The sequence below is a fragment of the Acanthaster planci genome, linkage group LG05 (genome assembly GCF_054643075.1).
Source record: "Acanthaster planci isolate LZ-2023a linkage group LG05, COTS_SCS, whole genome shotgun sequence".
NCBI lineage: Eukaryota > Metazoa > Echinodermata > Asteroidea > Valvatida > Acanthasteridae > Acanthaster > Acanthaster planci.
In genome coordinates this window covers 8,384,614-8,412,543 of record NC_141781.1, presented here as the reverse complement: position 1 = coordinate 8,412,543, position 27,930 = coordinate 8,384,614, and the positions used below count along the sequence as shown (strand labels likewise).

General features: G+C 40.4%; 3 protein-coding genes across 4 annotated transcripts in view; all 3 read right to left on the bottom strand.

Annotated features, from left to right (window-relative positions):
• The window catches only part of LOC110987341 (ras-specific guanine nucleotide-releasing factor 2-like), an 83,129-nt gene extending 78,665 nt beyond the window's left edge, over positions 1-4,464 (bottom strand). For both annotated transcript variants that reach the window (XM_022250005.2, XM_022250021.2), the window contains exon 1: positions 4,307-4,464. The gene's annotated coding sequence lies outside the window, so the exon portion shown is untranslated. The remainder of the gene's footprint in view (positions 1-4,306) is intronic.
• Positions 4,465-5,060: 596 nt separating this feature from the next.
• On the bottom strand, positions 5,061-8,183 carry LOC110988367 (transmembrane protein 79-like). The gene is made up of 4 exons (XM_022251794.2): positions 8,098-8,183; positions 7,517-7,816; positions 6,707-6,899; positions 5,061-6,192 (listed from the first exon to the last, which is right to left on the bottom strand). The coding sequence occupies exons 2-4, from the start codon at positions 7,803-7,805 to the stop codon at positions 6,042-6,044; spliced, it is 633 nt and encodes a 210-aa protein (XP_022107486.2). The 5' UTR covers positions 7,806-7,816; positions 8,098-8,183; the 3' UTR covers positions 5,061-6,041.
• Positions 8,184-8,946: 763 nt separating this feature from the next.
• On the bottom strand, positions 8,947-27,351 carry LOC110987987 (epithelial sodium channel subunit beta-like). Its single transcript, XM_022251205.2, has 11 exons — positions 26,577-27,351; positions 20,665-20,855; positions 20,318-20,421; positions 19,607-19,770; positions 19,068-19,178; positions 18,613-18,730; positions 18,168-18,243; positions 17,689-17,746; positions 17,143-17,228; positions 15,439-15,514; positions 8,947-12,254 (listed from the first exon to the last, which is right to left on the bottom strand). The coding sequence occupies exons 1-11, from the start codon at positions 27,210-27,212 to the stop codon at positions 12,033-12,035; spliced, it is 1,842 nt and encodes a 613-aa protein (XP_022106897.2). The 5' UTR covers positions 27,213-27,351; the 3' UTR covers positions 8,947-12,032.
• Between the last annotated feature and the right edge of the window lie 579 nt (positions 27,352-27,930).

Genomic DNA, 27,930 nt, shown 5'->3' with positions numbered 1-27,930 from the left:
CAGGAAACGGATTTTCTTTTGTTTTAAATATGGAGGCTTCTTTCAAGCAGATTCAAATGAAAAGGGGCAGAAATCTTAGGGCAGTTCCACGGAAACATCAACCTCTGGGCCAAAATTTCAAACTGGTCCAAATATGACAAATTATATATCATTTTGAAGCTTATGGTGTATACTTTCATGAAACATACTTTATTTCTACCAACATTCAAGAATTTGGCTTTTATATGATACTGAAAAATTGGTTTTAAATACCGAGAAATTGGGGAAAATATTTCCCCTCTGGACAATTTTCTGTTTTTTAGCCTGATAATAATTTTTCTCCAGTTTTGTTACAGTTTGAAGAGTGCCCCAATAAGTAAACAATGACAGAAATGAATTTTCATTTTCCTTTGGAAATTCTATGTAATGTCTTATTTTATAACACTTACTTTTCTTATGTACGTCCGACACCAAAATGACGTAGTTTTTTATCCCCTCGGTGCACCCTTCAGCAAAAGACTGCCAAATTTACATTAACTCCCCCCGATTATTTTTTCAAATACTCCAAAATTGTGGAATCAGATGTGTACGTCCGACACCCTGTATGTCCAACACTATCAGAACCATGCATTGCTGGCAATGTAATGCTTTTACACTGTACAGAAACCACTACCACCTCATTTGCATACATGGAAATGAGGCCCCAACCTTTTGTAACAATACCAAATAGGCTTCACTTTTGTTTTTTTACTAATTTGCATAAATTTGGCTATTTGGACATACACATCCTAATAAGGTTATAATTAGGACCCAAAGCCAATCCACATGTGTCATGTGTGGACAAAAAGGTGCTTTGCATGTATTCCGAAGTAAGTCATGTCAGTGTGAGCTTTGATGAAGACAAGTAAAGTTCTAGGTGTTGTATACATGTACATGTAATCCACATCAAGAAAGAAGAATTGTCACAGACTAAACAAAGGTGTGTGTTTTTTTATACCCTTGTTCAAGGTACATGTAAAATCAATTGGTTTAACTTTGTGTTGCTTGAGGAATTAAAGGGGGTGTTCCACTTGTATATGCTTTCCATGGCATATACATGTATAGTACCTATTATGAAACATACAATGTAAGACTGTAGTTTTAAAAGCATTATGCCATTAGTCTTAAATTTCAGTGAAAACGTTAATCTCTCAGCCTAATTGCTAGCCCATTCCTTTGATTTTGCACTCATCTAAAGGGTATATACATTTACTCATTTTGCTTCTTTTTGGATTTTACATGTGTACTATAACCTGTGAAGTGTGCACTGGAAATCTTTAAAATTGCAGCTTAGTACACACACAGCATTTGTCATACAAACATGTTTAATTTCATGTTCTAAGACCAAAAGATCTTACAGGTACACGTACATGTCTGTAATTGTCTTTTAATTTGATTTATTTATCTAAAGGATTGTCAACTGTAGAAAACTTTTTTTTTAGTTTGAATGTTTGACACTACACAACTTGTTTAAATGAGCAAAATTTGCATAAATATTTCTAGACAATATTTTCCTTCATACTGTACTGTTTCATTGAATGCCCCATCATCCAATTCCTGTCTAGTTGCTTTTGATGATTTTTGTATGGCTGGGTATTTTTTTTTGGTTTGGAAAGTTTACTAAAGCCTTCATGAAGGAAGAAAAATGAGACAAGCTTGGGTTTGAACTGATTACTTTCTATTCTGTAAAGTCAGTTTGGACGTGTACGTCTGACACCAAAAAATGTACGTCCGACACCAATATAATAAATGCTTTATCTGAAAGTCACAACAAGATAAAAATGTGTCTTGCCTTGAAGTTTATTAACAAGGGTCTGCTAAAACTAAACACAGGAAAACTACTTCTTCAGGTCCTAGCAATTCACAGAGTTTGTGATACAAAAATGGAAACTCCAAAAATTAACTTTCTCTGAGTACGTCCAACACCATGGTGTTATGAGTCAGTTTCTATAAGGATAATAATTCTGAGTGAGAAATTTTGTTATTAAATGAATGTACCAACTAGCTGATGTCTTTAATCAAAATCAAAATCAAGATTTTAAGTATAATAACACACACTGTTGAAGTGTCCAAAATGTACGTCCGACACCGTGGAACTGCCCCTTACAACATTCAAAAAAGGAAAGTATGAATTAAAAAAATTAAAAAAGAATAGAACTTTTTAACAGGGCAAGAAATATTGTTTTTCTCTTAAATCTTGCTAAATCATGGCTGAATATATATATACTCCCAGACGTACATGTACGTGAGAAGCTATTCAAGTGATTATGTACATTATTGTAACTGATAATAGTTTGTTCATCAACAATCTGCCGGTCGGTACTTCAGAAATATTCGGAAATTCGATCAAATTGAAAGTCGAATATTCGAATAGTGATTATTCGAATCGACTCAGCCCTATTCCATACCATGAAATTTACAATATTTACATGAACATTGTACCAAGCATATTCATACAAACAGAGTTCATGCTGTCAGTCACCAGATGGCAAATATTTACAAACTTTGGCTAAATATTCCTGAGCATACATACATTGTGAGGAGTGCAAAGAAGGTGCTTGTAAACCACCTCCCTGCCCTTTGGGACCAGGAAAAATATGAAAAATAAAAAAACAAGAGAGAGAAAAGCAAAAGAAATAAAAAACATGGCAAAAGGGGGACTAATTTGCTTTCACGAAAACCTCAAAACTGACCCCCTCGTACTGTTAGTTCATCAGTTCATAGCCAACGAGCGCTTCGTTCCTTCTTCCGGAAATGCGCCCTCAATAAAAAGTGGTTTGCCCCCGCCCCCCCCAAAAACAATCCTGGTGCAACTCTACCCACGGAGGAATGTACATGTACTAGTATGAATTGACTTGGAACATTGTGGATTTTGTGCAACCTCTAGCTTCTGTGAAATCTATGAATGTTGAAGTACATACAAATATGGATCTCCTTTAACCCTAACAGTAACGGGCGTTGTTGGGCTTAGAGAACTCGGTACTACAAAATATTACGTAACACTCTGAGCCTGAAGGACCTCGGACTACAACTTACTCATTCTGGCTAGGTTACTTCCATTGTTACTCGTACAGAGAACAATGAAACCATGCATTCATAGTGCCACAGCACTGTATGGTACATTGTCTTCTCTATTGTATTTTATGGCTTCAGAGAATAATAGTGTCATGTCCTCTTACAAGCGACAGGGCTGAGTACCACATTTTACTACTAAGTAGTACTTTGTAGCATTCGGGACTGTTAGGGTTAATGGTACAAATGCAGTGTACATTGTACCATGGAGTCCCCATATTCAGTGATATTTGGTACACTTTGACTCAGTTGCAAATTTTCATTGAACAGTGTGGTGAAATGTCTTTGTCACGTTTCTTCCAACTCATGTATTTAAATTTTCGGTCTACGTAATGTGCATCAATATTATAGGCAGTAAAAATCAAGCAAAAATGTACATGTACACGTGTGTACCTACAAAAGTACATTGTAAGTATCCTATAATTCAGTTGGAAGCTGCGGCAACAAATTGATTTTCAAAGTTGATGGGCCAGGTGTGAGACCATCAAGTATCATAAGCCATTAATAGGTTGGTCCATTAAGCCCGACCCCATTATAGGACCTGCAAAAGGTGGGGGGGAGGGGGCAAGTCCCCAGTCAAACAAGTGGGGCCGAGGCCACAGCCCCTCCCCCTTCTGCCGCCAGTGGTTGGAAATGGAAGGTCAATCTAAAAAGAGGTGTCCAGAAATTTGGTAGGAATTTGCCATTGGGAGGTGGGCTCTTGAAGGTGGTGCCTAAGTTAAAAGATGATAGTAACATTCACACCGACCCTCAACTTCCTCTCTGTCACGTCTGTCAAAATATTATTATCTTATTCTTGGCCACGTTTTGAAATTGGTTCTCGGTGCCACTGAAATAATTGAAATTATTTGTGTCGAAAAAACACTAATACTATACGCCCAGGTGATTTTATTTAACTGCTCAATGACCCAACATAATTAACACTAACAGAACATGAATGGATGGCATTAACTTGAATTTCACTTTTTGTTAGTGGTGGGACAAACCAGATAATAACTGCAAAGCCGGATTCCAAATTTAAAGCGTACAGTTGGCATACGTTTTAATACTAGGATCCCTCCTTCCGATCCACCATGCTAGGATTTACCCAAGCTGCATGTATGATGTAGGCCTACGTATTATAATCGTACATTGTGCCTGTATCAAGGACCAACTGACTGTCTAGTACGAACATGTACATAAGGCCGGCTCAGAATCATAAGCAGGATTTCATTACCTTTCACTCAGCTTTCCACGTTTACTGCTGATGTTGCTGGGTCCGCACGATGCTTTATCGAGGGCTTGACGGGAGTTTGACAAGTCGTGAACGCAGGGCACAGCCACTGGCAAATGTGTCCCTGCAGGTTCTTCGTTACCATGTGCTTGATTGTTATGATTTACACCACAACAGATGAGGGCGCCCTTCTAATTTGATGGTCAATGATGCCTCCTCCTTGGGACCGTCGCAGCGTCGCGTGCACGGGAAAAAAGTATAGGCGGTACAGGTGGCTGCTGGTTTTCGCACTCAATTTAATTAAACCAATGTGAGCACTTGAACTGACTTCACATTGACTTCATTCATTTCAAAACAAATTCGAAAGAAACTTAGGGTTGTCGTTCAAATAACGGAAATGAGACTTTTGAGCAAATGATCATAAAAATGCTATGTGTAGATTCATCCTTTTTGTTCAATTAGAATTTAAAATGATTTCTAATTGATATTACCTGGATACCTGCAAGAGTATTCAAAGCCCGTGTCACCCAAGCCATGGACCAAAAACATTATGGTTAACTAAATTCGAACCGCATTTTGGCACAATATGGCCCTCAGTTTGGACGGGGCCCGTACGTTAATTTTTCTGTTCTTGTATTTGGCACACCGGATTCCAAAGTATACGGTAGGCCTAATATACGATCCAGCCTGTTGCTAAAACTTTATAGCATAAAAATGAGAAATCGATGTATGAAATAAAACCGACTCAGGTCAAATGTCAGTTGCATGAAACCATTTATTCATTTGTCACAACCATCGCATTAAATTACTTACATGATATTCAATTAAGGTAAACACGTGCTGGTCACATCACCCAGAGAGAGCCTGCACAACTTCTGATTAAAAAAATAGCGTAAATCCTACTGCTTTGAAAAATGTACATGACTCGCTTCGACCTCCGGGTCAATGGCGGCAAAACGATAATAAACTGGGTGCCATCGGCAAGGCTTGGTGGATAAACTACAATATTAAATCCAGTGGTTCAAATTCCAACACGAGAATAAATCACAGAATAAGACTTACCACCTGAACTTCACCTAAGTTCTGCGCTGAAAGGTTTGAAGGAATAAGGATATATTGGTTTTTAACGAATGAATCGTGCGAGGGATGCCCGAATTATAATCAGATTTTGTCTCTCGTAGGAAACTTGATACAACAGGGAGACAGTCAAAATAAAATTCCGGCTTTTTATCGGTAAGATTCCACAGAGTGTAGGCAATTTTGGAACCTTGTTTCTAAAACATTGTGAAATATCCAGACCTTACTGCAAGCCAGGACGGGCGGCATTCTTCCTTGCGAAGGGAGTGGCATGGTGTGTATTTTTTTTACATAAAATGTAAGCAACAGAGATTTAACTCCTAAGGACATCCGTAATACAACTTTCAAGTTGTTCCTGATTATGCATAATTTAAGTAATGTTTCTTACTCTATGCTTTCATTCTACTTTGGCACAGAAAGAAAAGCGACGGTCACTATAAATTATAACTAAAACAAGCAGTTAAGCTTACCTTTGTCACGGAACATAAATCCACAGCATGAGCTGCTGAGCTAGCAAATTTGACAAAATACGCCTTTGCATCAGGAAAAACACCACTAGCTAAACATAGTTTGTCGGCTGCATGAGCTTTTGAGCAAAACGAACCTGTCCTTGTAAATCTGTCCTGTCAAGCGGCCCAATATAATCCGGGGGTATACCGGGCTATTCGAACAAAGACACGTCGTGGGTGAACCCAGAATCGAACATGGCAAAGAGGTTGTAAGCCATCATGCCCAGGTTGGGCAGCATGCCGATGCCCAGAGCGAAGCCACGGTACATTGGACGCAGAGTATAAGAAACCCAGTAGACAAAACTGCGAAAGAGGAAAAACAGAAACAGTTTGTGGCATTTGAGTTTCCAGATGGCCCTGTCCAACAGTATTCTTTTCATTTCGTTCACCCATTAACTATTACAGCCCTTTCATTGTCCCATTGCCATACTGCTCAGCAGTGGCGTAACTGGGGGTTGGGTGGGAGAGCATGTTGCCCTTCTTTCTCAAAGCCCAAGCCGACACCCCCCCCTCAGAAAATGGATATGGAACAATCCACTTTTGTCAGTGTTTGACAGTGCCTGAACACATTCAGTGCCCCCACCAGGGAGTGAGCGCCCCCACGTGCCCCAGCCCCCTCAAGATGCACCTAACCAAACAAAATCTGCGTTAGGCTCTTCATTTACAAGATAAATCTATGACACGGTAGGGCTGGCAGCCGTCAAAATTAGACCTACAACTACTTACCTGGTAAAACGTTGAATCAGTGTCATTGGCGATTAAAAACATGATATTTGTTGGATACGACTGCATGTAATAACGGATCCCTGTAACTTACCGTCCGATTACCCAGATACCAATGAAGACGGGTATCATTTTGATGTAATCCTCCGGGATGTAGGTTGCCATGACGATGGTGTTCACGAGAAGCATGATGTATTGCTCCAAGGAGTGGCGCACGTAATGCTCGGTGTTATCCAGGTCTTGGGGTTCCTTGCCGCGCATGCGCCCAATCAGTAAGTACAGAATGCCTACAGTATTTGGATGAAATTATTTTATTGAACATGCAGATACGTATAGAAGTAATCGTGGCACAAGACGCTGTTTTTAAAATAACAGATCGCGGTAACTCATCACCGGTAGACAATGCTATTACATACACGAACCGCTGTAGTGGTGATCAATATTATTGTGATCCAGTAGCGTCTTGTATCAAGTCTAGGGGAAAGCAATAGAGGGAGGGGGGTCATGGCTCTGTCTAAGCGACCTGACAAAATCATCGGTAGAGGGGTTCGAGGCAGCTTCATTGAAACATGGGTTTTTCACAGCTTTTCTCTCCATGTTCGTTTTTCCCCATTGCCGTTCTGCACCGCTCATGGACCGGCATCAGTTTCTGGTCTGACCCTGATGTATGCAGGGTGTTGGAATATATTTTAGTAATAATATTAAGTAAGTTTTTATTGAGGGAGATGATATCAAAATTAGAAACAGACAAAGTTCTATTCGACGGAGCTGTGATTTGTGGTCAACTCGACTACAACTCTCGATAGCATGAGAAACAGGAAGATGATTCCCCATATTGAAGAAGAAAAGTTTTTCGTGATCGAAGGCGATGATGACAGTGTTGTGGTTACCGATGTGTACTTACCAAGAGCAAAGGGGATGATAGCCACACCTTGGCACCTCAGTGCGAACACCAGCCGGCCGGTCACGCCGTGCAGTGGCGGGATCTCAATGGGTATGTATACAGCGCCCACGTACACCATCAACGGCACGACGAAGAACGTGCTGGCCGTGAGCACCAGGTTGAAGACGTTGTTACTAGTCTTGGCCCGAAACGAGAACGACTGGTCCAGGTCCGGGTTCATGTTTGGTCGGGAGTAATTCTCCCCGTCCCCGTCGCGGACTTTCCTCAGGAGCTGGCTGGATTTCGTCATGGTGATGACAGCTGTAGGGACCAAATGTCGTTTTTATTATTAACATTATTAACTACATATTAAATTAATATTATTAAGATAATGGATGGGTACGTGGGCCAAGAGTTTTGGATGAAGCGAGGCCATTGTGATTGAGTTTTCCAGAAACAGGGTGTCTCATTGCACAATTTTTTCTTTGGAAAATATAGGGTTTCTTTAAGCAGTACTCAATCGTTAGTATTGACTCCAAACACTGCACTGATAGCCAGTAATCACATTTAAACGTTCAGGCAAAAAGTAGTTAAAATCTTACCTTAACGATGGTGTTCTATCGTCAGCAACAGTAACAAAGAATGTTGAAGTTCTTTGCAAGTATGGAAAGTAAAGCCTCGTTGCGTAGTACGCAACGCCAATCGATTGCAATAATCGATACATGTGGCGGTTAGGCTATTCACAAATAACCACTTCAATCCCCTTTCAAAGGCCCACAATCGATTCTTTACTGAAGATATAATGGGGAGCATCGAGCTCCAGAAATGCATTTGTCAAATAAAAACTATTTTTATCGCATGTTGATGCATGTTTCTGTCTTCAAGATATTATAGTCATATGTTATACTAGCCTAAATTTCAAATCTCATTTTCACTAACTCTAAGAACTCTAAGCTGGTTTTCCTGCTTGTTACACAAACGCCCCAAATGCCATAATACATTTTGCTACCATTTATACATTTGATTTTATTCTTGTATAGTTGTGTAGGCCTACTCTTTTAGTAGCATTGTCGTGATACGCCGGGCACTAAATAGTTTTATTTATAGCATTCTTAAAATTATGTGAAAGGGGAATGTATTTAGTGTTGCTTCTATTTTTGCATGTTCTTTGGCCGTTTTTAAAACTGGTGTCAGACTGATTCAAGTCTTAAGATTTTCAGGGCTTTCAGTATTGAAGAAGCTCAAGATTCTGGTTCATTTTCCATATCTGCGTGGAACGTAATGACGTTTAAACGGGAAAGAGGGACGATGAACTTTCTCATTTCAGTTCAAGCTCATTAAAAGTTAAAGTTCAACTGAAGACTTAAAAATAATACTCTATCTGGTTCAAGATACTGTTCTGTAGAAAGGGTGCTGCATTTGAAAAGGAAAACAAATGTCAGCAGGCCTTGGATTGTTCTAGGATAGCTTCATTCGGAAACAACAGCGCCCTCTACGACACCTCAAACTTTCTCTCTCAGTAAATGTTAAGACGAATAAAAATTACGTTTATTGAAAGTGCTGACAAATGAGTTTACCAACTTGTACAGTAAACTTCTAATCTTTTCAGATTTTTTTATTAATTAAAAGTCCATGGAAAGATGTTGGAACAGCCCAAAGGACAATGATAGAGGTCTCTCCTGGAGTGAGTTTTAAGATAAAAAATGATAAAAAACTAATGACCATTGTTTGGAAAGCTCCTATCGACACATTCGGGTTATTTCTGCTATATTCAGATTCATGTACAAGTAATAGCCTCATATGTAAGCACTGTATATTCATTTACTTGAAATATATACAATGTAAAGTCCTTTGTTGGAAAGCGTGTTGGCAGCCCTCATCCCTGGTTCCCATAGCGCATCTTGCCCGTCATCATTGGAGACTGGGCCGATGAGAACAGGGTTGACTGAAATTGATGCTGCGTCTGAATCGCTTGGCTACGGCTGGGCTTCGTGCATGCGTCTATGGGGAATAGCTGCTGCAGCTGGCAAGCGGCTTTCATCCCCAGTGGTAGCCGCGTCCTTCAGACAAAGCCCTTGCTCTGTTGCATGGTTTTTCTTACACCACCGGTGCACCTGCGCGGCCATCCGGTTGGGCCAGAGAAAGTAATATAGTAACCACCCCTCCTTCCTCCTGACACTTCAGTACTTTTGAAGAGAAAAAATTGAAACAAGCCGAGACCCACATTAAATTTTACGTTAGTTGCTCTTGCATGTCTGTTATAATTGACAGAGAAAGACTCAAGCCACCCGACTTGCAAATAAACTGGCGTTTCAGCAAGAGAAGAGCATAATAGAATCTTTGTGATCGTGCCCAAGAAAATTTTATTCCGAAGCAACCATTCGATGGAAACATGATTACAACGGTTCTAGGCCTGCCTCAAACGCCGGACTTCTGCAGCGTCTGTTACACTTAACTAAAATCGACATGAAACAGCGACCGAAAGTCTTGACTCAAACGTCGACTATCTGCGTGTCGAATTAAAAATTTGGGCCATTATTTTGAATTAGACAAGACAGAAGTTCGACATTTGAAGTGGGACTTACACGTATGCAGCTCTTTAGGTGCCTCGTTTTTATAAAGTGTTTCAGAGCAAACGAACTTGGCAGGCTGACAAGATGTGCTTGGGTCAAACATTCCAAGATCACTGGCAATGCTACCAAAACAGGCGGACTGTCGAGATAGCTTGCTTCGTCCTAATGTGGCGATCCACTTTTGTGATAATGGCTTGTAAAAACTTGGTCATTGCCGACATCCTGTAAACCTTGTCAGCTTGGGGAAAAGAAGTTCGTTTGGAGTGCATTATGTGCAAAAGTAGTCATACTAAAGACAAATATACCTACCATAACTGACACTACATATTTTCAAGATGTATTTTTGCGTTGGGGAGATGTTAATTATATATAACGGGTTTGCCCTTACCCAACGTATATTAATAAACACTGTATGCTCAGTGCTTGTCCGAGAGCTTGCAAAAAAACCTCACAAGCTTACTCGGGTGGGACTCGAACCCACGACAGTGTTTATTAATATACGTTGGGTAAGGGCAAACCCGTTATATATAATTGACACTACATACATAACCACGATTTAGAACTCATTCACAATGTACAATTTTGTGACTGCCTTGATTACAAGATGGTTTAATATGCCAGTGCGGGCTGGGCATGGCATGTCAGAAAGCCCAACCGAACACATACACCGCTTCAATGTTATAAATTGTCTGAAAATATTGCAGCAGTACCCATTTCTTGCTTGGGCAAGTTCCACCCAACTGAAATGATATGAGCAGAAAAACTCAGAAAATTCCACGCCGAAACTTTACATGGTATAATCAAAGTCACAAGAGCACACACAGGCAAACACACCCAACCCTTTATCAATTTTAAGCCCCCCTCGCCAAATGTCGCGGTGTTCGGCAAATTTTAGTCAGAAAGCACCATAAAAATTGCCAAGAAAGCAACTTTAATTTCAAGAGAGCAAGAAATGACGACCATTTATTTCACCCTTTACAAGCACAAAATGGAGCGCAAAGTTTTCTTGTATGAACCCCGAGCTGGACCGAGAGAGGGCGCAGTTTTCTCAGCAACGGGGGCGCCATTGGTCGGAGCTGAAGTTCTCTGGTTTATGAACGATGAAATGCACGCGTTACGGTCGCATCGCTACCAACAAAATTAACACACCCGATAAACATGATGTCTTTTTAGCCGATGACGGGGTGTTTCTGCTTGAGGCAGATGGATACAGGCCATCAAATAGGCCGAAAACGGCTTGCGCGGGCCAAATCACAATTTGTATGCTCTCAAATTCTCCACGAAATAGAGCATTTTGTGGCCCATGAACTTGAAGATTTGTCGGAAAGACAGGTTTAGGTGGGCAAAGAGAATACCAGCTTGCGCCTGAGTAAGATTTGGAAGGAATTGTTCATTCCTCGATCTCGCAGGAGCGTGAACTCATATTGTGGTGTGTGGAGTCCTTTACAATTTAACCTACTTTGGCTGATCTCCGCAAAGAATAATTTTTTTTGTAATTACGGCGTTAAACACTCTAAGTTTACATCCCTAATTTTACGGCATTATACGCCCCAACTATGGAGGAGATAAGCGACCGTATTAAGAAGTGTCAAGAATATGTACACATTCGCATAATTTGTATTTACATGTCCATGATCAAAACGGGATTCCGTGAGCGGATTGCTCTTTTTGTTGTTGGTGATGTAATACGCATGTGTTCAACTGTTTTTATCGTTAATACAGGGGGGCAGTTAGATGTCAAATGACGAATGAACAGCATATCGAACGTTTGCAATGAAAATCTCGAGAAACTGAAGTTACAAGCAAATACCAATTATTGGAGAGGTAAAATGTAAAGGCTTATAGACATACTCGTTTTTATGGCAATCTGAGAAAAACGTTGTTGCAATTCAATAGAATTGTCGAGTCGCTCATATTTACACATCTGTCACAGTCTATCAACCGCAAGTTGACGCATCGACGTCTTAGTAATTCTGCAAGGTAATTCCAGGATCCTCCGTGGGGAAGATCTTAATTTTCTGCACCTTAGAGCTGCTGCTCTTAAGGTTCCCGCCTCCTCTGCACAGCTTGCTGACAATGACAGCGAGGAACGTTCCGCAATGCTCGAACAGCTCAAAGACAGTCAGTATGGACAGTCCCAGCCACAGTCCCAGCTGACCGCCGATGTCACTCATCAGACTTGGTATCTGTCAGGAGGGATTTAGAGTTTTTCAGTTGAATTCCCCTGTTATGACCACGGGGCGTCGATTAATTTGAGTATAGGAATATGAAGAATCGACTCGAATATTAGCAAGTGCAATACAGTGAAACAAGAAGGGGGAAAAGTCGGTTCCTTTGTCACCAAATTGCGTTCTTAAAACCTATACAATACCCAAATAAATGAAAGTAAAGCAATAGTTCTGCTTCAAATTACTTACTAATAATAAGTTATCGTAATTATTATAATGTGTTATTTCGTGTATCACTGAAAGATTACTAGAGGTTTTCTGTTGACGAAACATTTACCGTTACAATCGAATATTTGATCAAATTTCATATATGTGTTCTAATAACAGACTCAGTCCTTCTCTGGGGACGGATATCTAGGGGCGCACTCTTCCTCTTTCAAGTATTGAGGACATATCTCTTTCAATCATTTACTCCTCTCATATTCACTATTTTCAACCATCGAATATAGGCCTAGATATTGTAAGCATACTTTTTTGATAAGAAGGTTGATTCATTTATTGCGTTATACTGTAGAGATAAACCAAAATACAACTTTCCCCGACAATTTAGCAAACTTGAAAGCGCTGAAGTTAATTTCATTCGACACACATTCAATTTTGCGATTTGGTTGGTAAAGGGTTTTTTGTCCGTAATTTTTGCATTCAAATTTGGTTTCGTGCTCAGAAGTGCGCGTTTTAATCCTTCTATTACGTTCATTGGCGATTAAGAATTCATTTTCACCGGTCTTAAGTTTCTCACATTTATGCATTTATGCAATCGAATTAATAGGTGCTCCCAGAAATTCGTGAAAAATGTGTATTTGACTATGTAAAACATGAATTCAATTTGGCGCAAATTTTGCGAACGATGTTTATTCTAGGTTCGTTTGTGCTATAAATAGCATTCGATTTCATTTTTCATTGATCCCTTGAATAAATGAATCATGCGTAACGTTTTATTTTAAAAAGTACACATTAGGGATTAGGCTTTCGGTCTCACGAATGTGTAGCCTATTGCTTTCAAATGTGCAATCCATTTAGCAGAAAATCAACTTTTGATTAGTACACGGGCTGAATTGAACATTCTTTTTCATTTGTTATAAATAAATTTGCATCTTCCGCATTCAATTTGAATAAAATATCAAATCATTATACAACTTTGATTGATAAATAGTCAATGTATTTTAAATGTGTTTGTATATATAAATATACTCAAAGACCTCTGTGAAATGTATGAAATGTTAAAATATGTAAATCTGATCCAAATTAAATCAAGCAATATAGTCTCGAGGGCATATTACCTGTCTTGGGACGGTTAAACGTGTCATGTTACATACAGATTTTAGGACCTTTTTATTGTTTTTTTCTCAATTTTGTATATTCTAACGTCTCCTTTATTTCGTATAGGCTTAGTTTTTTCCCACACTATAGTAGTTTGATTGTGTACTCGTCAATGACGTGTCTATACCAAGACATCGAGGGAGATATGTCTGATAATGGTTGTACCAGGCTGTGCAGTTTGCAGGTGTCATCTCTCCAGCGTTACGTGCAGCCACCTCCTGAAGAGGGAGGGATCTTTAATTGAAGGTTTTTACACCAAGTTGGACTCTTACGCCTTGGTCTCCAAGTTTGTCCTGCCACTCAGGTAGCCTTGAAAGCCAAGTGCGCTATTAATTTCCGCTATATTCAAGAATGGCGCGAGTATGGGGCAGCAGCTTGATGGTAAATTGCCGGCACTGTGGGTATAGTTGGGCTGGGATATATTAGATATTTGAGTTCATTTTCGGGGAATACTACACCACATGCTTGTACAGTTGTCGCTGAGACTCTTCAAGAGCCGCTTTATCACTGTCTCTGATGATATTCTGTGAACCACAGGTCCAACTTCACCAGAAATGGCAAACGCATTATTGACTTGCTTGCTTCTCTAGACACGACACCCCTCACTGCACTCCCTGTTGAGCTGACCATAAGACCGACGGAGATACGTTGTATCCAGTCTCGTCAATGAACAGAGTTTCCAAAGACATCATCCTGAAGAAACCAGCTTGCGTACATCGTTCATAGGAAACGCATGGCAAAGTCCTCTCTCCAGGAAACTCCCGCTGGTTATAGAGTTCAATTTTTGAACGTTCATGCTATTTCTCACGAAAAAGAATGCTCCGTTTTACCGATTCATTTATACATGTCACACATTTTCCCACATTGTTCAGAAACCCATATTCATCGATTAAGTGGAATCTAGATTCATTGAAGAATTTTTGATCTGGTGTTTTCGCTTATAGTCAGCTTTGTAAATGATTCGGTACATTTTTAGAAAGGTTTTTGGTAACAGCCATTATTGGTAATGTGCATTATGCCTCAACCTATATGCATGGTTTTGTTACATCCTGCACAGCAAATAAGCAGAAACTAGATAAACAGAAATGGCTGTCTATCTATACTGTGTTATTTATCTAGTGGGACGACTCAGAGCCCGAGGCATTATTTGATTCTCAAAAGGAAAAGTAAAGAGTTGTATCTTGAACAATCCCTCCAGGTATGTGAGGCATTGATTTTTCCTCTTGCGTCCCTATTCAGGGTGTTATGATTGTCGATGCACGATGAATGTCGGTGATTGCAAGCACCGATGGCCTGCCAGTTAAACATTTCGTCGCCGATCGACTAAAAATCCCTAATTTCCGTGGGCTAAGTAGCGTGAGACAGGAACAGATGACTTGTTATGGCTTCGGACAAGGCTGGCGCTGAGAAACTGTTGGAATGTGGTGCATATAAGGTCACCCAACTTTACATGAATCGTACAAAAAGTTGAAATGCAACAATGTTAACATTCTATAATGTTTAAGGTAGATAACCTTAAAAAAATCTGCATGTCTTTGATAATGGTATATAACGCGCAAAAGAAAGGTCCCCTTTTTCAAATAATTCAGAGGTGGAATTTTGGTTTGCTTAAAAATTTGCTTCACTGCAACAGAAATACTTTGGTTGTAACAAAATTTATCGTTTTGTTTCAACTTTTTTTCAAGACTAGATGGGTATATTTTGATGCCTCAACTTGCAGCACCTATGCACCCCGGCTTCCTTCATTCTTTCGTTTCTTCTTCCAGAAAGTGATGAAACTTTTGCGGTAATGAATAAGATTAATCCCGTTAAATATACCTACCGTGTGGGCCGGTGACTGCTTGATGTACTCAAAGTTGAATTCTTGGAAGTAGACCTCAATCTTAGCCACGTTTTTACTGTGCATGTTAAAAAAAAATGTTTGTCAAACTCTTTATTGTTATGTAATTGAAACCGTACATTACAGGTTAAAATCGCTGGTTTTAAGTACATAACAGGTTAAAGGTTAAAACGTCCGACGATTTTTATCAACCTTGTATAACTAAAATAACTACGTCATAGGGCCACAGGCACACGGTTCGTCACCCTCCCTCGGTCACGTGCATGTCTGTCACTATGCAATTAATGTGTAGATGCATAACAACGGGAATGACGCAGAGGATTCCTTTGAACACACTTTTCGGTGGTCGTTATTTCCAACATCGCATTATGCCGAGATTTCAATTTCAAAGATACTGTACATGTAACCGACAGATTAGCTGGGATAATTCAGCTCATAGTCAACCAAGGACACGCTGGGAAAGGACGGTGAGTAGGCAAATTGTATTGTTTGCAGACTCGATGGACGGTCCTTTACATGCTTATGCACATTAGATACAGTCGATAACGACAAACAACGTTTTTGAGAATGAGACCACAATGCGAGTGGATGAGCAGATGTCTCACATAAAGATCTTGCATTCTTCAAGCCAGTCTTCCTACCTCGACCTAAATTTGGCTCATCTTCAGATTATCTTGAAATGTGAACCTCGACCAGAGAACTTAATTATTGGGCAAACAAGGTAAACAAAAAAACGATAGGACCCTGATAAAGAAATCGCGCTCATGCACATGTCTTAACTTGAGCGCATGCGCGCACTTTAGTAAGTCACGGCACCCCATTGGTCAGAGAGGACTGTAAGGCGCATACCACCTGCGTGCGAATAGGATGGTTACACTACACCAAATACGCGCCTACACAAAACAGTGCAAAATCAGACCAAAATAGCGCTGCCTGTTGACTCTCGTGAAGAGGTTGGCCTTCGTTTTTTTCACCGGAAAATCAAGATTATGGCCACAAGATCACTTTTCGTTTCAATTTTATATGGGTTAGCCACGAAAATATTTTTAATCGCCATTCCCAGAAGATACCCCCAAAGTAGTGGTAAAACCATGCGCTCAGCTCTGAATGTAACTGGCCGTCTCTATCCAAAATTAGCCCGCAATGTGGGGCTCTTTGTGAAAGAAATACCCCGACCTTGAAACTATCGCTCCAAATTCGGGATTTATAGAAATATTTCTGTGATCCCCCCCTGATTATGGCATGTCTTATTGTAATAACCCCGTGGGATCACAAAATATGAATGAGCTCGCTAGCAGAAATACGACCATTTGGTGAAATGCACCCAGATGGCCCCGCAGTAATGGTTTCTTATAATTCCTTTTGCCGGATTCGTCTATACCAGCTGCATCCATTTTCTTTCAGTTTTATGCATCCATTTGTTGTGGGAGATTGATATAAGACACACCGCAGAAGGTGATCTCCCCTCCTCTGCTGTGGAGTCCAAAATGGTCCCAGATCCTGATATTGATAACTTTCTTTGAGGACGTCTGGGTGATGTGTTTAGTAACAAGAGGTATCATGCGCCCTTGGTTTCGAGAACACCTAAGGAGGTGTTTCCGCGTCAGAATGTTATTCAGGATATTTCCTTTTTTTTGTCCAATAAGACTCAGTCGTAGCTGGTGATTTGGCTCGTGGCGAACTTACATGACCCAGTCCTTGGGTGACGGTAAGTGTTTAAGCTTTTCCCGAACTTCATTGTTCCGATCCTTGATGTCACGAAACAGTTTGTCCTGTGAGACACCACATAAAAAACCACTGCGTCATCAACGGTCTTCGGCTCTTGATCACAAATCCAAGTTAAATGCATAAACTTCTGTGGAGGTGAAAATGCGTTTTCCCTTTACAGGATTGGAGAAAAACTGCACTCATCTCTCTCCTTCTGAAACTGAGGCCAGACGATCTGGTGAAAATGTCTTTATTGTTGGGCTGAAAGAGTTAGGTAAACAAACCACTAACACTCGAGTCTAAACTATCAATTCATTCGATGAAATGAGTTTTACTCAAACTCGTGTGCCCATCTAGGTTTCCATACCGATAGCGTGTTTAATTTTCGGAGAAACCGAAAAGTTCCAATTTGCAAATCTTTTCTGGTCTTCCGTTAGATACAGACAACGAGACCGGAGACCTTAAAGCTACTTCTTATCATACGAAATAAGTTCTACTTATTCAGATAATGAACTTTCGTAGTACCTGGAACTGATCAGAAGGCCAGATGGAGGAACTTGCTGCTGTATGGTAGGTTGTCTCGCTGAAATTCAATATAAGATCTCTGCTGTATTTAAACGCCTTCATTGCAGTTTAGAGGTATGGTGATACACAACATTTATTAATCATAGCTACGGGCATCGCGGAGTTTTAAAAAAGGAAAACAATTCCAAAGGAAGAAGGAAAAGGAACTCAAAGGAAATAAAGCAAAGGGATTAAAATCACTAGTTTGTTTAAAAAGTCCTGAAATTATAACTCCCTTCCCCCCTTTGAAAATCTTTCACCCCCTCCCGGTGACGCCAGCTCACAACGAAAAAATGTCATTGATATTGTGAGCAATGCCAAGGGGATATTCGATTGTGTCTTTGCGAGAAATCACACCTAACGTCTACTTTTTCATGCCCGATGGGTTTTCTTAATGTGAAATCACTTTCATAATTTTCAAGTGTGAGAGATCTACTTACTTGCACTGCTGAAAACAGTAGCACGTTAGGGTTCCTTGCTTGTACTTCTCTTCCAAGTCAGACATACAGGACTGAGCTAAGAATTTTAAGTAAAGAAAAAATAATACACTTTAGCTGCCAGAAATTGTATGCTATAGTTGCTAAGCCTGTGTTTATCATCTTTTAATCATCATGGTGTAAGTATGAAACAAAACTACAGTTAGGTGCAAAATTCGTTTTAAAAATGTTTTAAATTTCGTATCCATGCTGAAAACAATTCTACAAACCGGAAGGGGTGTCACTTGAGAATTTTCCAAATATTATTTGCTGCACACAGTGCTTCAACAATTTTGATTATGGTGTCAATTAGAGATGCGAGAACTGACTAACGATACTTCAAATCGATCACACATTGGGGTACCAGTATCGATACCGAATAATAGTACTATGCTCACTGAAACTGTACCTTCATCGTTATCGATGTCACAAGGGTAGACGGTGTCGTTCAACGTGTTCGGGTAATGTGGATCGAAACAGCCGCACTGACTGATAACTTCCTTCTGGTAGCAGCTACGCTCACAAGCCTGTCGAAACAATGATTATAATTCGCTTAAACGTAACGTTACTCTCTAAATATGCGTCATGTTTTGCGTATCATTATGCTAGTGTTACTGCATATGAATATACTGAATGAATCGATGAATCGATGAATTTGACTAACTTATAATGCCAGGCTGGAATTACGCTTTATTTTTCGCGGACTGTAATGAATTAGGCCCTGGCCAAATCGAATCATTTAGGGCTATGTCTACGGCTTTTGCCACTGCTACGCCACGGCGAAAAAACACCAAAGCACATGGAAATTTAAGGCTCTTTCAGACACGGTCAATGAGATCTAGTGATAGACGGGAACCAAGGTACCTTCAGACTGTACGAGACTCCATAGCGATCCCTGAAGATGTTGCCGTCGTCCGGTTCATCATGCTTCTTCGTGCAGTTTCCATAGGGGTTACCAAGGCGTTCGATAGTCACCTGAATTGAGGTGTGCAGAGTTCTTATTAAAGTAAGGATCAAAAGTAGTTATCTCATGTCCTCACTTGTTATGAGGGCATAAATATAATTCTAAAGCATATATAGAATAAAGCTTGGAATATCAGCAAAGATGTCAACTGCTCCCGCTTAAAAACTTCATTTCAATCTTTCGTGCAGGTATCGTATGTTGGTGTGATGAATGAATAAAAAATAAAAAATAACAATTTCACTGATGATGAAATTCAATACATGACCACATGTAATGACAAAAGTTAGGAAACCTCCAACCTGGATACATCATTTCTTCTTTTGAGAAGCGCACTATTGTGTGGCCGGTCATAGAAAAATTATTTCATTAAACGGCGTGCTCTGGCAATATACTCAGCGACATTTTCGGCAAACACTTTTTACAACACTTTTTGGCGTACCACGCGGGCGGTGATGGCAGTCTTCGAGCCCGGTGAGATGGAAATGCCATCGTCCTCCGGGAAGGGCATAGTGTCGCGGTCGTGAACCACTAGCCTGAAGCCGGCTGCCTCGGTTATCTCGGGCATGAACTCTTCCTGCTCAAGGAAAAGCTCCAACGTCAGTCCTGAGAGCAGAACAACCATCATACGATCAAACTGAACAAGATTTGGAGGTCAGTAATATTGCTAGGATGCGTTTTGATGTAAACCCAAGGTTGGCGTCCTATCGACCACAGCCTTGGTAAGTGTTTTCAATCACAAGGGAGAAACTGCGTAGGTATTAATTTTACGGAATTAAATGAGTTTAGAAGCAATGGAAAGTCGTTTGCCATGGAAATTATCACTTTATAGAAGCACTTCTCCTTCACATCTTGAGCCCGGTACAGGGTAAATGGCAAGAGTGTATTATCTTTTAAACCACACGTTATTGCTCATCACTTAAGTTTGTGCTGAGTGAAATGATTCGAACCAATTAGCTCGCCGGAAATCAACAAAGCAACGCAGCGTTAATACAAATGAAGCAGTTTACAAAAAGGCGGCACAATTCTGCTTTTAGGAAATATTTTCCCTCGAGATGAAGTCGTACATTGGGGTGATGCTTCATACTGGAAATACTGTTTACATTAAAGCAAAGGGTCATAATCCAAACGAAGAGATGTGGCTGATATTCACCATACAAAGGCCCTGGGCGACTGGTTTTCAGGGATTCACCAAACCTGAAGGAGTTGAAAGTGTAGCAGTTGCCGAACTTGTAGTGGTAGAAAGAGGTAAAATTTCTAAAGAAACAAAATAACAACGAGAAGTACTGTTAGCAAGGGAAGAACACGTGACATGTTACATTCTGTCAGTAAGACCAACTATCCAGCAGTCGAAATGTTCTGTGATTTGTATATCCTTGTAATTATTCTTGTATATGAATACATTATTAGTTGGTTGTTTGCTGCCATTGGCTTGTCTGTCGTTTCGGTTGTTGTGTGTCGTTGCCGTCGCTATCTTTTCCTGTGGATGAATGTCCTTACGCGGGGGAACACGGGTAGCCCTGCCATTGGCAATCCAAGAGCATGTCTTCCAGCAAGTGGCCCATGTCCATGCGCTGAGTCTCGGTCAGGTTAGCGAGGTGGGAAATCAGCCGCTGTTCTTTCAGGTAGTCGTCATCTCGCTTCTTGAAGAAGTCTCCGGTCTGCCGTTCCTCCCAGGCCAAGATTGTGGCCTAAGAATACAGGAACAAAATGGCCAAATTTCAAGATCATCAAAGTACGTTCATTACTGAAAGCAAAAACAAAATATGCACATTAACAATCATTATACACATATCACATGCAGAACAATCAGGTGAACGTTCGAATTCAATCATGGGCGTAAACCCCGGGGGATACCCTGCACTTTTTGACCATGGGTGGGGGTGGGCTATTGAATCCGTCTTCCCACTTTTTGTGGTGAGAAAAAAAATAACGCAGAGAGTGACGATTTTTTTCGGACTTCCCAACAGCCCAATTGCATTCAATAGCACTCAAAAAAAGAGAACAACAATAAGCCATAAATATGCTATTCTGCCGTTACTCCCAGGCCAAGATTGTGGTCTAAGAATACAAGAACAAAATCACCAAATTTCAAGATCATCAAAATACGTTTATTACTGCAAGTAAATCAAAACATGCACATTAACAATCATTACACACATATCACATGCAAGAACAATCAGGTGAACAATCGAGCACACTGGGTTTAAGAATAATAAGCAAACACGCACACCAAAGATACTGATTGGACAACTGAGCAATGCAGTATCAACCCTCAAATCGTTTGGAAGAATTGCCGGATCAACCCCAAACCCAAGGAGTTTTTCAGCCACTGTAGCGTGGTTAATATTGTCAACGGCCTTGCTAAAATCAAATGTACAAAGAGTGACAGAGACACCACCCTTATCAATATTCCTATGTATTACATCAAGCATATCAATGAGATAGTGTGTGACAGAACTATTCTTCATGTTGCCATACTGTTGAGGATCAATGTTACACCTGACATCACTCATGATGCAATCTGCTAAAAACCCCTCAAAAATTCTTGCCATTATTGGTGTTAAAGATACGGGTCGTAATTTATCCAAACTGCTGGCACCAATTACCTTCGGTACAGGACAGACAGAGGAATTTTTCGAGACCGTCGGAAAATGACCAAATTTAAGACAACAGTTGAAAATAAACGTTAACGGTTCAGAAATTTCATATGCGATCTCTTTTAATTAACAATTCGAACATCATTCGGATGAGTTGCCTTAGAGGTGTTCAACTTGCATCATTTCTTATAAACCTGAAACCGATAAATTCTCGGTGGCGGGGAAGGCGCAGGTAAGTAAGTGATGTATGTTAAGTGGTGGGAGACTTGAACAGATTGCGGCAAAATGCCGATTCAAGTCATAGGCAGCAACCAGATCAGTTTATCAGCAAATTAAAGAGAAAATTTGTTTAAAAAACAGCCAAATGTCAAATTTGTCAGTGCCACTTTCCTGGCTCAGTATTTTTTTAAATGAGCAATTTTTTCTCGTAAAAAATTCTTTGGGCCGACCTTATCATTTTCTGCACCTTGTTTCGTAGTGAGCTGTAATTACTAGCATGCTGTTTAAAGGTAAACACCCAAGAAAGTGGTCCATATTTATTTTATAACTACCTCTGAAGCACTTAAAAGGCGTAGTGTGTGGGCTTGTACCAGTGGGATACCATGCTGTACCTCTCATTTCAAGGTCACTGTCAAACTCCGATTTGTTTACTTACCCGTTAGGCTAGGCCCCTAATGGCATTTTGGTACAAACAAATTGGCACAGGCATTAATGCAGCTTGACACGAGATGGTACAGGAATTGCCAGCACAGTAGTGCACGCAGGGGATTTTTGATTAGCCTATAGGAGAGAATTAGTTAGTAGTGTGACGTGTCCACGATCCTTTCAAAGCTATTCATTAGTGAACTCTTTGGAAGGTTTTAATTATGAGAACGAACTACGCTAGCGATTTGCCAGACGTGCGTTCGTGTGGTTTTATTCAGCTCAGCTCGTTGTGCTCCAACGCTGAAAAAGAGGTTGGTAACGCGTACGGCCGAGTCAATAAAGATAGTTTCTCGTCCGCTTTTAATGGAAGAGGTGACTCTGTTTTTACTACAACTGACATTTTGCTACTTCTGTATCCAAAGCAAACTAAGGAACGGTTAGAACTAGTGCAGAAAGTCTTCGATCATAGAACAGCACCTCGGAACACACATATACGAACCGGATACTATTTGTTTCATATACATTAAATTGAATCTCGGAGTTTAATTAGTCGAGTTTAGCCCACCAGAGACAGTTCCACATCGGAGTCAGAGTTCAACCACCCCGCAATAATTGTCATTTGCTATGGAGAGTTTGATACAAGAGATAATTAATTAGGTAAACACTGGGAGAATACCAGCCCCAATCCCATGATCCACCCAGCCACCAAACCCTTCAATTCTCGCGGGAAATCATCTCCTTAAACCAAGTTAAAGTTAAACCAAGCTCGCTTAAGTTCACCAAATCAGAAATAGGACATCGCTCTCAAAATCTAATTATAACAATTAATTTTTTTCAGTCGAGGTCAGTGCGGATTGCGCTTGTCTCAATAGTTATTTGGTACAAATATCCAAGACTGAGGGACTGTGGTACATGTTGCAGGGGGAAGACATTTTGCAGACTCATGAAAATTACAAACCGAGGCATACCATCACGAGATTTGCTCCAATGAGGGGAGGGGCACAGTTCTCCAGGGGGCGTGCCCATGCCTCCCTTGAAAACTCAGACCTATATCTAAAAGCAACCACGTCACGATATTTTCCGTGGGTGGAGCAAACATCAACAGCGATCCAATAAACCATTACAAGTAAAAAAGTGTTAATTTTGAGGGTTCTCCTCCAAGCAAATTGGTGATGAGCTGATTTTTGATTTTACAAACTCGTTCACTTTTGCCTCTCTTTTTCCCTTTTTGTGAAACATACAAGCGGAGCTATTTTTTCTCATCTAACTGACGTCTTTAAAGTTACAAATTAAACGTTTGATATCAATTTAATGTGTAAGAGGAAAGGTGATACCCCTAAAATCGAAGAGGTGATGTCCGCCAGATACGATGGGTGGGGCAAAGTTGAATGCATGCTCAGTCATTGTCTATATTTTGATGTGAAGGAACACAACATAACTTGGAGAAAAGGGTAGAATTTACAAACTTACAAACTTAAAAAGTGAACAAGGTATATGCGACACTGCAGAAATTCGAAATCTGCTGAAAGAAAAGGTTCCATGTTGGGTAGTTGAAAAATGTAATAATATATATCGATTTACTTTAATTATTTGGTATCGTTATTTAAACTTGCACAGACGGACACCTCTATTTAGAGGGCGCTGCACTCTGGCGACCACACCCAATCATTTTCTGTCTACGTAAGATTATGAGTTTGCTTAATTTTTTGCTGTCGTTTTGTTGAGTGTGGTCTTTTTGTATTCTTCATTTAAGGCACCGTGATGGATAGAAAGCACAGTGTGTTGTATATTGTGTTCTTGGTGAGTTTTGTGAGTTCTTTTTATCGTGTGATTTTTGCCTGACCAGTACTAGAGAATTTGAGGGTGTGGCAGCCATTACCAGTTCTACAGGCACGCGTACCACGTGTTGTGTACGGTTGGGACACTTTAATGGCCTTGCATGTACGTTGGAGCAATGCATCTAGCAAAAAGCCTACAGATACTGAAATTCCAGCTGCTCTGAAACGCAGGAAACGTGGCAGGAAAGATGGAGTTAGAGAGCGAATCAAGAGGAGGAAATTTAAGCCAACACTTCCATCGTTAATTACTGGGAATACTCTATTCCTTCGCAACAAACTCGATAAAATGAAATCTTGCTGTCTTTGAAGACACTGGGAGTAGCGTGACAGCTGTTTAATTTGTTTCTCAGAATCTCGGTATTGATTCTCAACAGTTTAGCAACATTGATGGTTTTGCTTGTATTCGAGGGAACAGAAAAATCTCTTAGGAATGTCAAGTGTAATGAGGCAGCTGGGCCTGACAGAATTTGTGGTAAAATTCTCAAAATCTAATGTAATTGATCGTCATGTTTCATTTTTTTATTTCAGTGGTCATTTGACCTTCAGGCTATTTCTAAACTCTGGAAATTCTCTGTTGTCATTCCAATACCAAAAATACCTAAGCCAATTGCTATGAATGATTATAGACCAAAAGCACTCACAGCTATTCCGATGAAGTGCTTTGAGAAGATTGACGGGATATGCTTTTGTCACAAACTAAGGTGATCATTGATCCATATCAATTTGCATATAGGGAAAGACGAGGTATAGATGATGTTGTTATTACTTTGCTCCATAAAATCTACGTACATCTCGAGATTGCAGCAACATATGCCAGAGTCCTGTTCTTGGATTTCTCATCAGCCTCTTATACAATACAGGCCCATGTGTTAATGGAGAAATTACAAAGGCTGGAAGTTAATCCTGTTCTTAATTTATGGATAATGATTTTCTGACTGAGCGACCACAGAGAGTTCGATGTAATAACGTCCTCTCTGATGTCAATGTGTGCAATACTGGGTCACCTCAAGGCTGTGCTCAATCACCAATTCTGTTTAGTGTATATTCAAATTATTTCAAATGTACAGACTCATCTTGGTGTACCGTAAAATACGCAGATGATATTGGATTAATTTGTAACAGTGAAGTCAATGGATACAGAGACAGTGTTGATCAGTTTGTATCATGGTGCTATGCCAACTATCTTACCCTTAATGTTGCTAAAGGTAACGAAATTATATTCGACTTCAGACAAGGGAGACGTGATCATGAGCTTTTAAAAATTATGAATGCCAATGTGGATATTGTTTCTAAACAAAATTACTCGGGGTTTAAATTGATGATAAACTGAACTGGAAGTGCAACACGGGAAAAATCAGTGCTAAGTGCAATCAACTTCTGTATTTTCTTAGGCGAATGAAATCATTTAAGGTCCATAGTGTTATTTTGTACCTGTTTTATCAGGCAGCCATCCAATCCGTTTTATCATTCTGTAGTGTAGTGTGATATCATGGGCTGTCAAATGAGAACATTCAAAAACTGAATTGCATTATAAAATCCGCATGTGGGTTGGTAGGCGCTGACATTCAGCAGATGGATACTTTGCATAGTAGAGCTAAGGAGAACGAATTCCTGACCATTGTGTCGGACAACGATCACCCGCTTCATCCCAGTGTTGTTTTTAACAGATCTGGTAGGGAAAGACAACTTAGGATGAACAGGGATAGGCTGAGGAATTCCTTCATCCCTACGGCCATTAGAAATTACAATAGCAATTTTTTTTCAAGCTAGCGCTACTTTTGAGGTTTTCAAGGGGGATGGTATTCTGTGTCTAGGGGTATTGCTTTAGTGTTTTATATTTTGGTATATAGGTAAATATGGTTTTATTCGGACTGTGTAATTGTCTATCTTTGATTTTATTTTTCTATATTTTAAATTAGTGGTCTAACTATGACCCTCTCGCTGTGGATTTTGATCTGCGTTTTTATTGACTGGGATAACAATTTTTATGTTTCTTACATGACTTTTTAATAAATGATTGAATGAATGAACTGTTATATAAAAAGAGTTTTGGTCTATTTCAAACGCTTTGAAAAAAACTGGGGTTCGAGTTGCACAGACAGACACCACTTATGTTCCCTTGCAGTAGTTCATTATCATCAGAGAGTGATTATGTCCTGAAAATTCAAATTTAGTGGTAAAAATATCGAAATTTGCCTTCACTTAAAAATTTTCAGACCAGAGATTGTGCACAGGTTGTCAGGTGATGTCCGCATTAAGAAGCTGTTTCCAAATTTTGCACTTCACTTTGGGGATTGCGAATCTTCAGAAAACCTGCCATATGACTAACCTCTGTTGTCCCGTTATTCACACTCGAAGTTGAATTCAAATATTCAATGCCAGCTGTAGTTTCTGGGCCCTCTGTCGTGATACCAGTGGGTATAGCTATCGGCATCGTAGCTCCTGCGGTAGGCATCCCTGAACCGCCTTGGCCTTTGCCCTGCCCCATGCCGGCACCGGCCAAACCTTGCGTGGTTAGCGGCTGCCCTGCTTGCTTCATAGTCCCCCCGGCTGTAGACCCGGGACTCATATCTGTGTTGTCCCCTGGATTGACAGCGCCGGTTTGATCCTCTGGCCGAGGAGGGGCGAAATTCACGTCGAACAACTCCCGAAACCCGTCGCTGGCCCGCTCCAACTTGGACTTGCGCACCGGATTGATGTTGCAGACCGTGACCGCTGGGAAATTCAGGGAGCGATCGAACCTGACGTCCAAGCTGACAGTGTATTCGAATTTCAGATAGGTCGTGACCAGAGATATCACCTGAATTGTGAGCGCCGTGACGCCAGCAAAAAAGAGCAGAGTCCACGCTGCCTTTGAGAGGAAACTCTTTGAGCGATGGATGTTTGGCAAGCCGTGAGCTGAGCTCGTCTCTAGCAAAGTATTCAGCGCTCCTAAGAAGGTTTCTTTTTGATCACCACTACCCATGTTCTCTGATTCTGCTTGCCTACTCTGTGAGAAATCTTAAAGAATAAATCTTTAAGACGTGCATACGGTTTGCTCAACGTGTCCTAGAAGAATGAAAGTGCGGTGTTTAAGTTACAAGTTATATACACCTGTTGATCGGGATTGCTGCTTCCAACAATAGGAGCTGGGATGCTGAATGCTCACATCGATCGTTGTTTGGTCAGTGACTAGCCGATATATCGTGCGCATGCGCGATTTCTGACTGAAATCAAGGAATTCAGTTGGAGCAACCCATTACATTATTATCAGTTAACACTAAAGTCTTGAGTGGATTGCCTGATTGTTAGCTGCCAAGGGTTTAATACGGAGTACCGGAATAAGACAGGGCAACATGGCTTGCATAGGTTTGTTTGATAAACACAACTATACTGAAAGTAAGCCACTTTGTAGCCAGCTCTGATAATTTTATTTCTGACTTCTGACTATTTGTGTACAAGAAATACCCCGACCTGGAAGCTACCAGTCCGAAATTCGGGATTTATAGATATATTTCTGTGACCCCTCCTGGTTATGGCATGTCTTATTGTGAAAACTCCGAGGGATCACAAATTATTAATGAGCTCGCGCGCGCGCAGAAATCCAACCATTTGGTGAAACGCATCCTCTTCCACGTAAATTTGGAAGAGCGCCCTCAAGCTTGGGGTTACATTTTACCTACGTGCACCGTCTTTGTGTGTGT

Coding starts and splice junctions, on each gene's coding strand:
- LOC110988367 (XM_022251794.2), bottom strand. CDS start 7,805: ATGACGAAATCCAGCCAGCTCCTGAGGAAAGTCCGCGACGGGGACGGG. Junction 6,900..7,516: donor TATCATCCCCTTTGCTCTTG/GTAAGTACACAT, acceptor CAAATACTGTAG/GCATTCTGTACTTACTGATT. Junction 6,193..6,706: donor GGTATCTGGGTAATCGGACG/GTAAGTTACAGG, acceptor CCTCTTTCGCAG/TTTTGTCTACTGGGTTTCTT.
- LOC110987987 (XM_022251205.2), bottom strand. CDS start 27,212: ATGGGTAGTGGTGATCAAAAAGAAACCTTCTTAGGAGCGCTGAATACT. Junction 19,771..20,317: donor TCGCCCAGGGCCTTTGTATG/GTGAATATCAGC, acceptor TTCTGCTCTCAG/GACTGACGTTGGAGCTTTTC. Junction 18,244..18,612: donor TGACATCGATAACGATGAAG/GTACAGTTTCAG, acceptor TAAAATTCTTAG/CTCAGTCCTGTATGTCTGAC.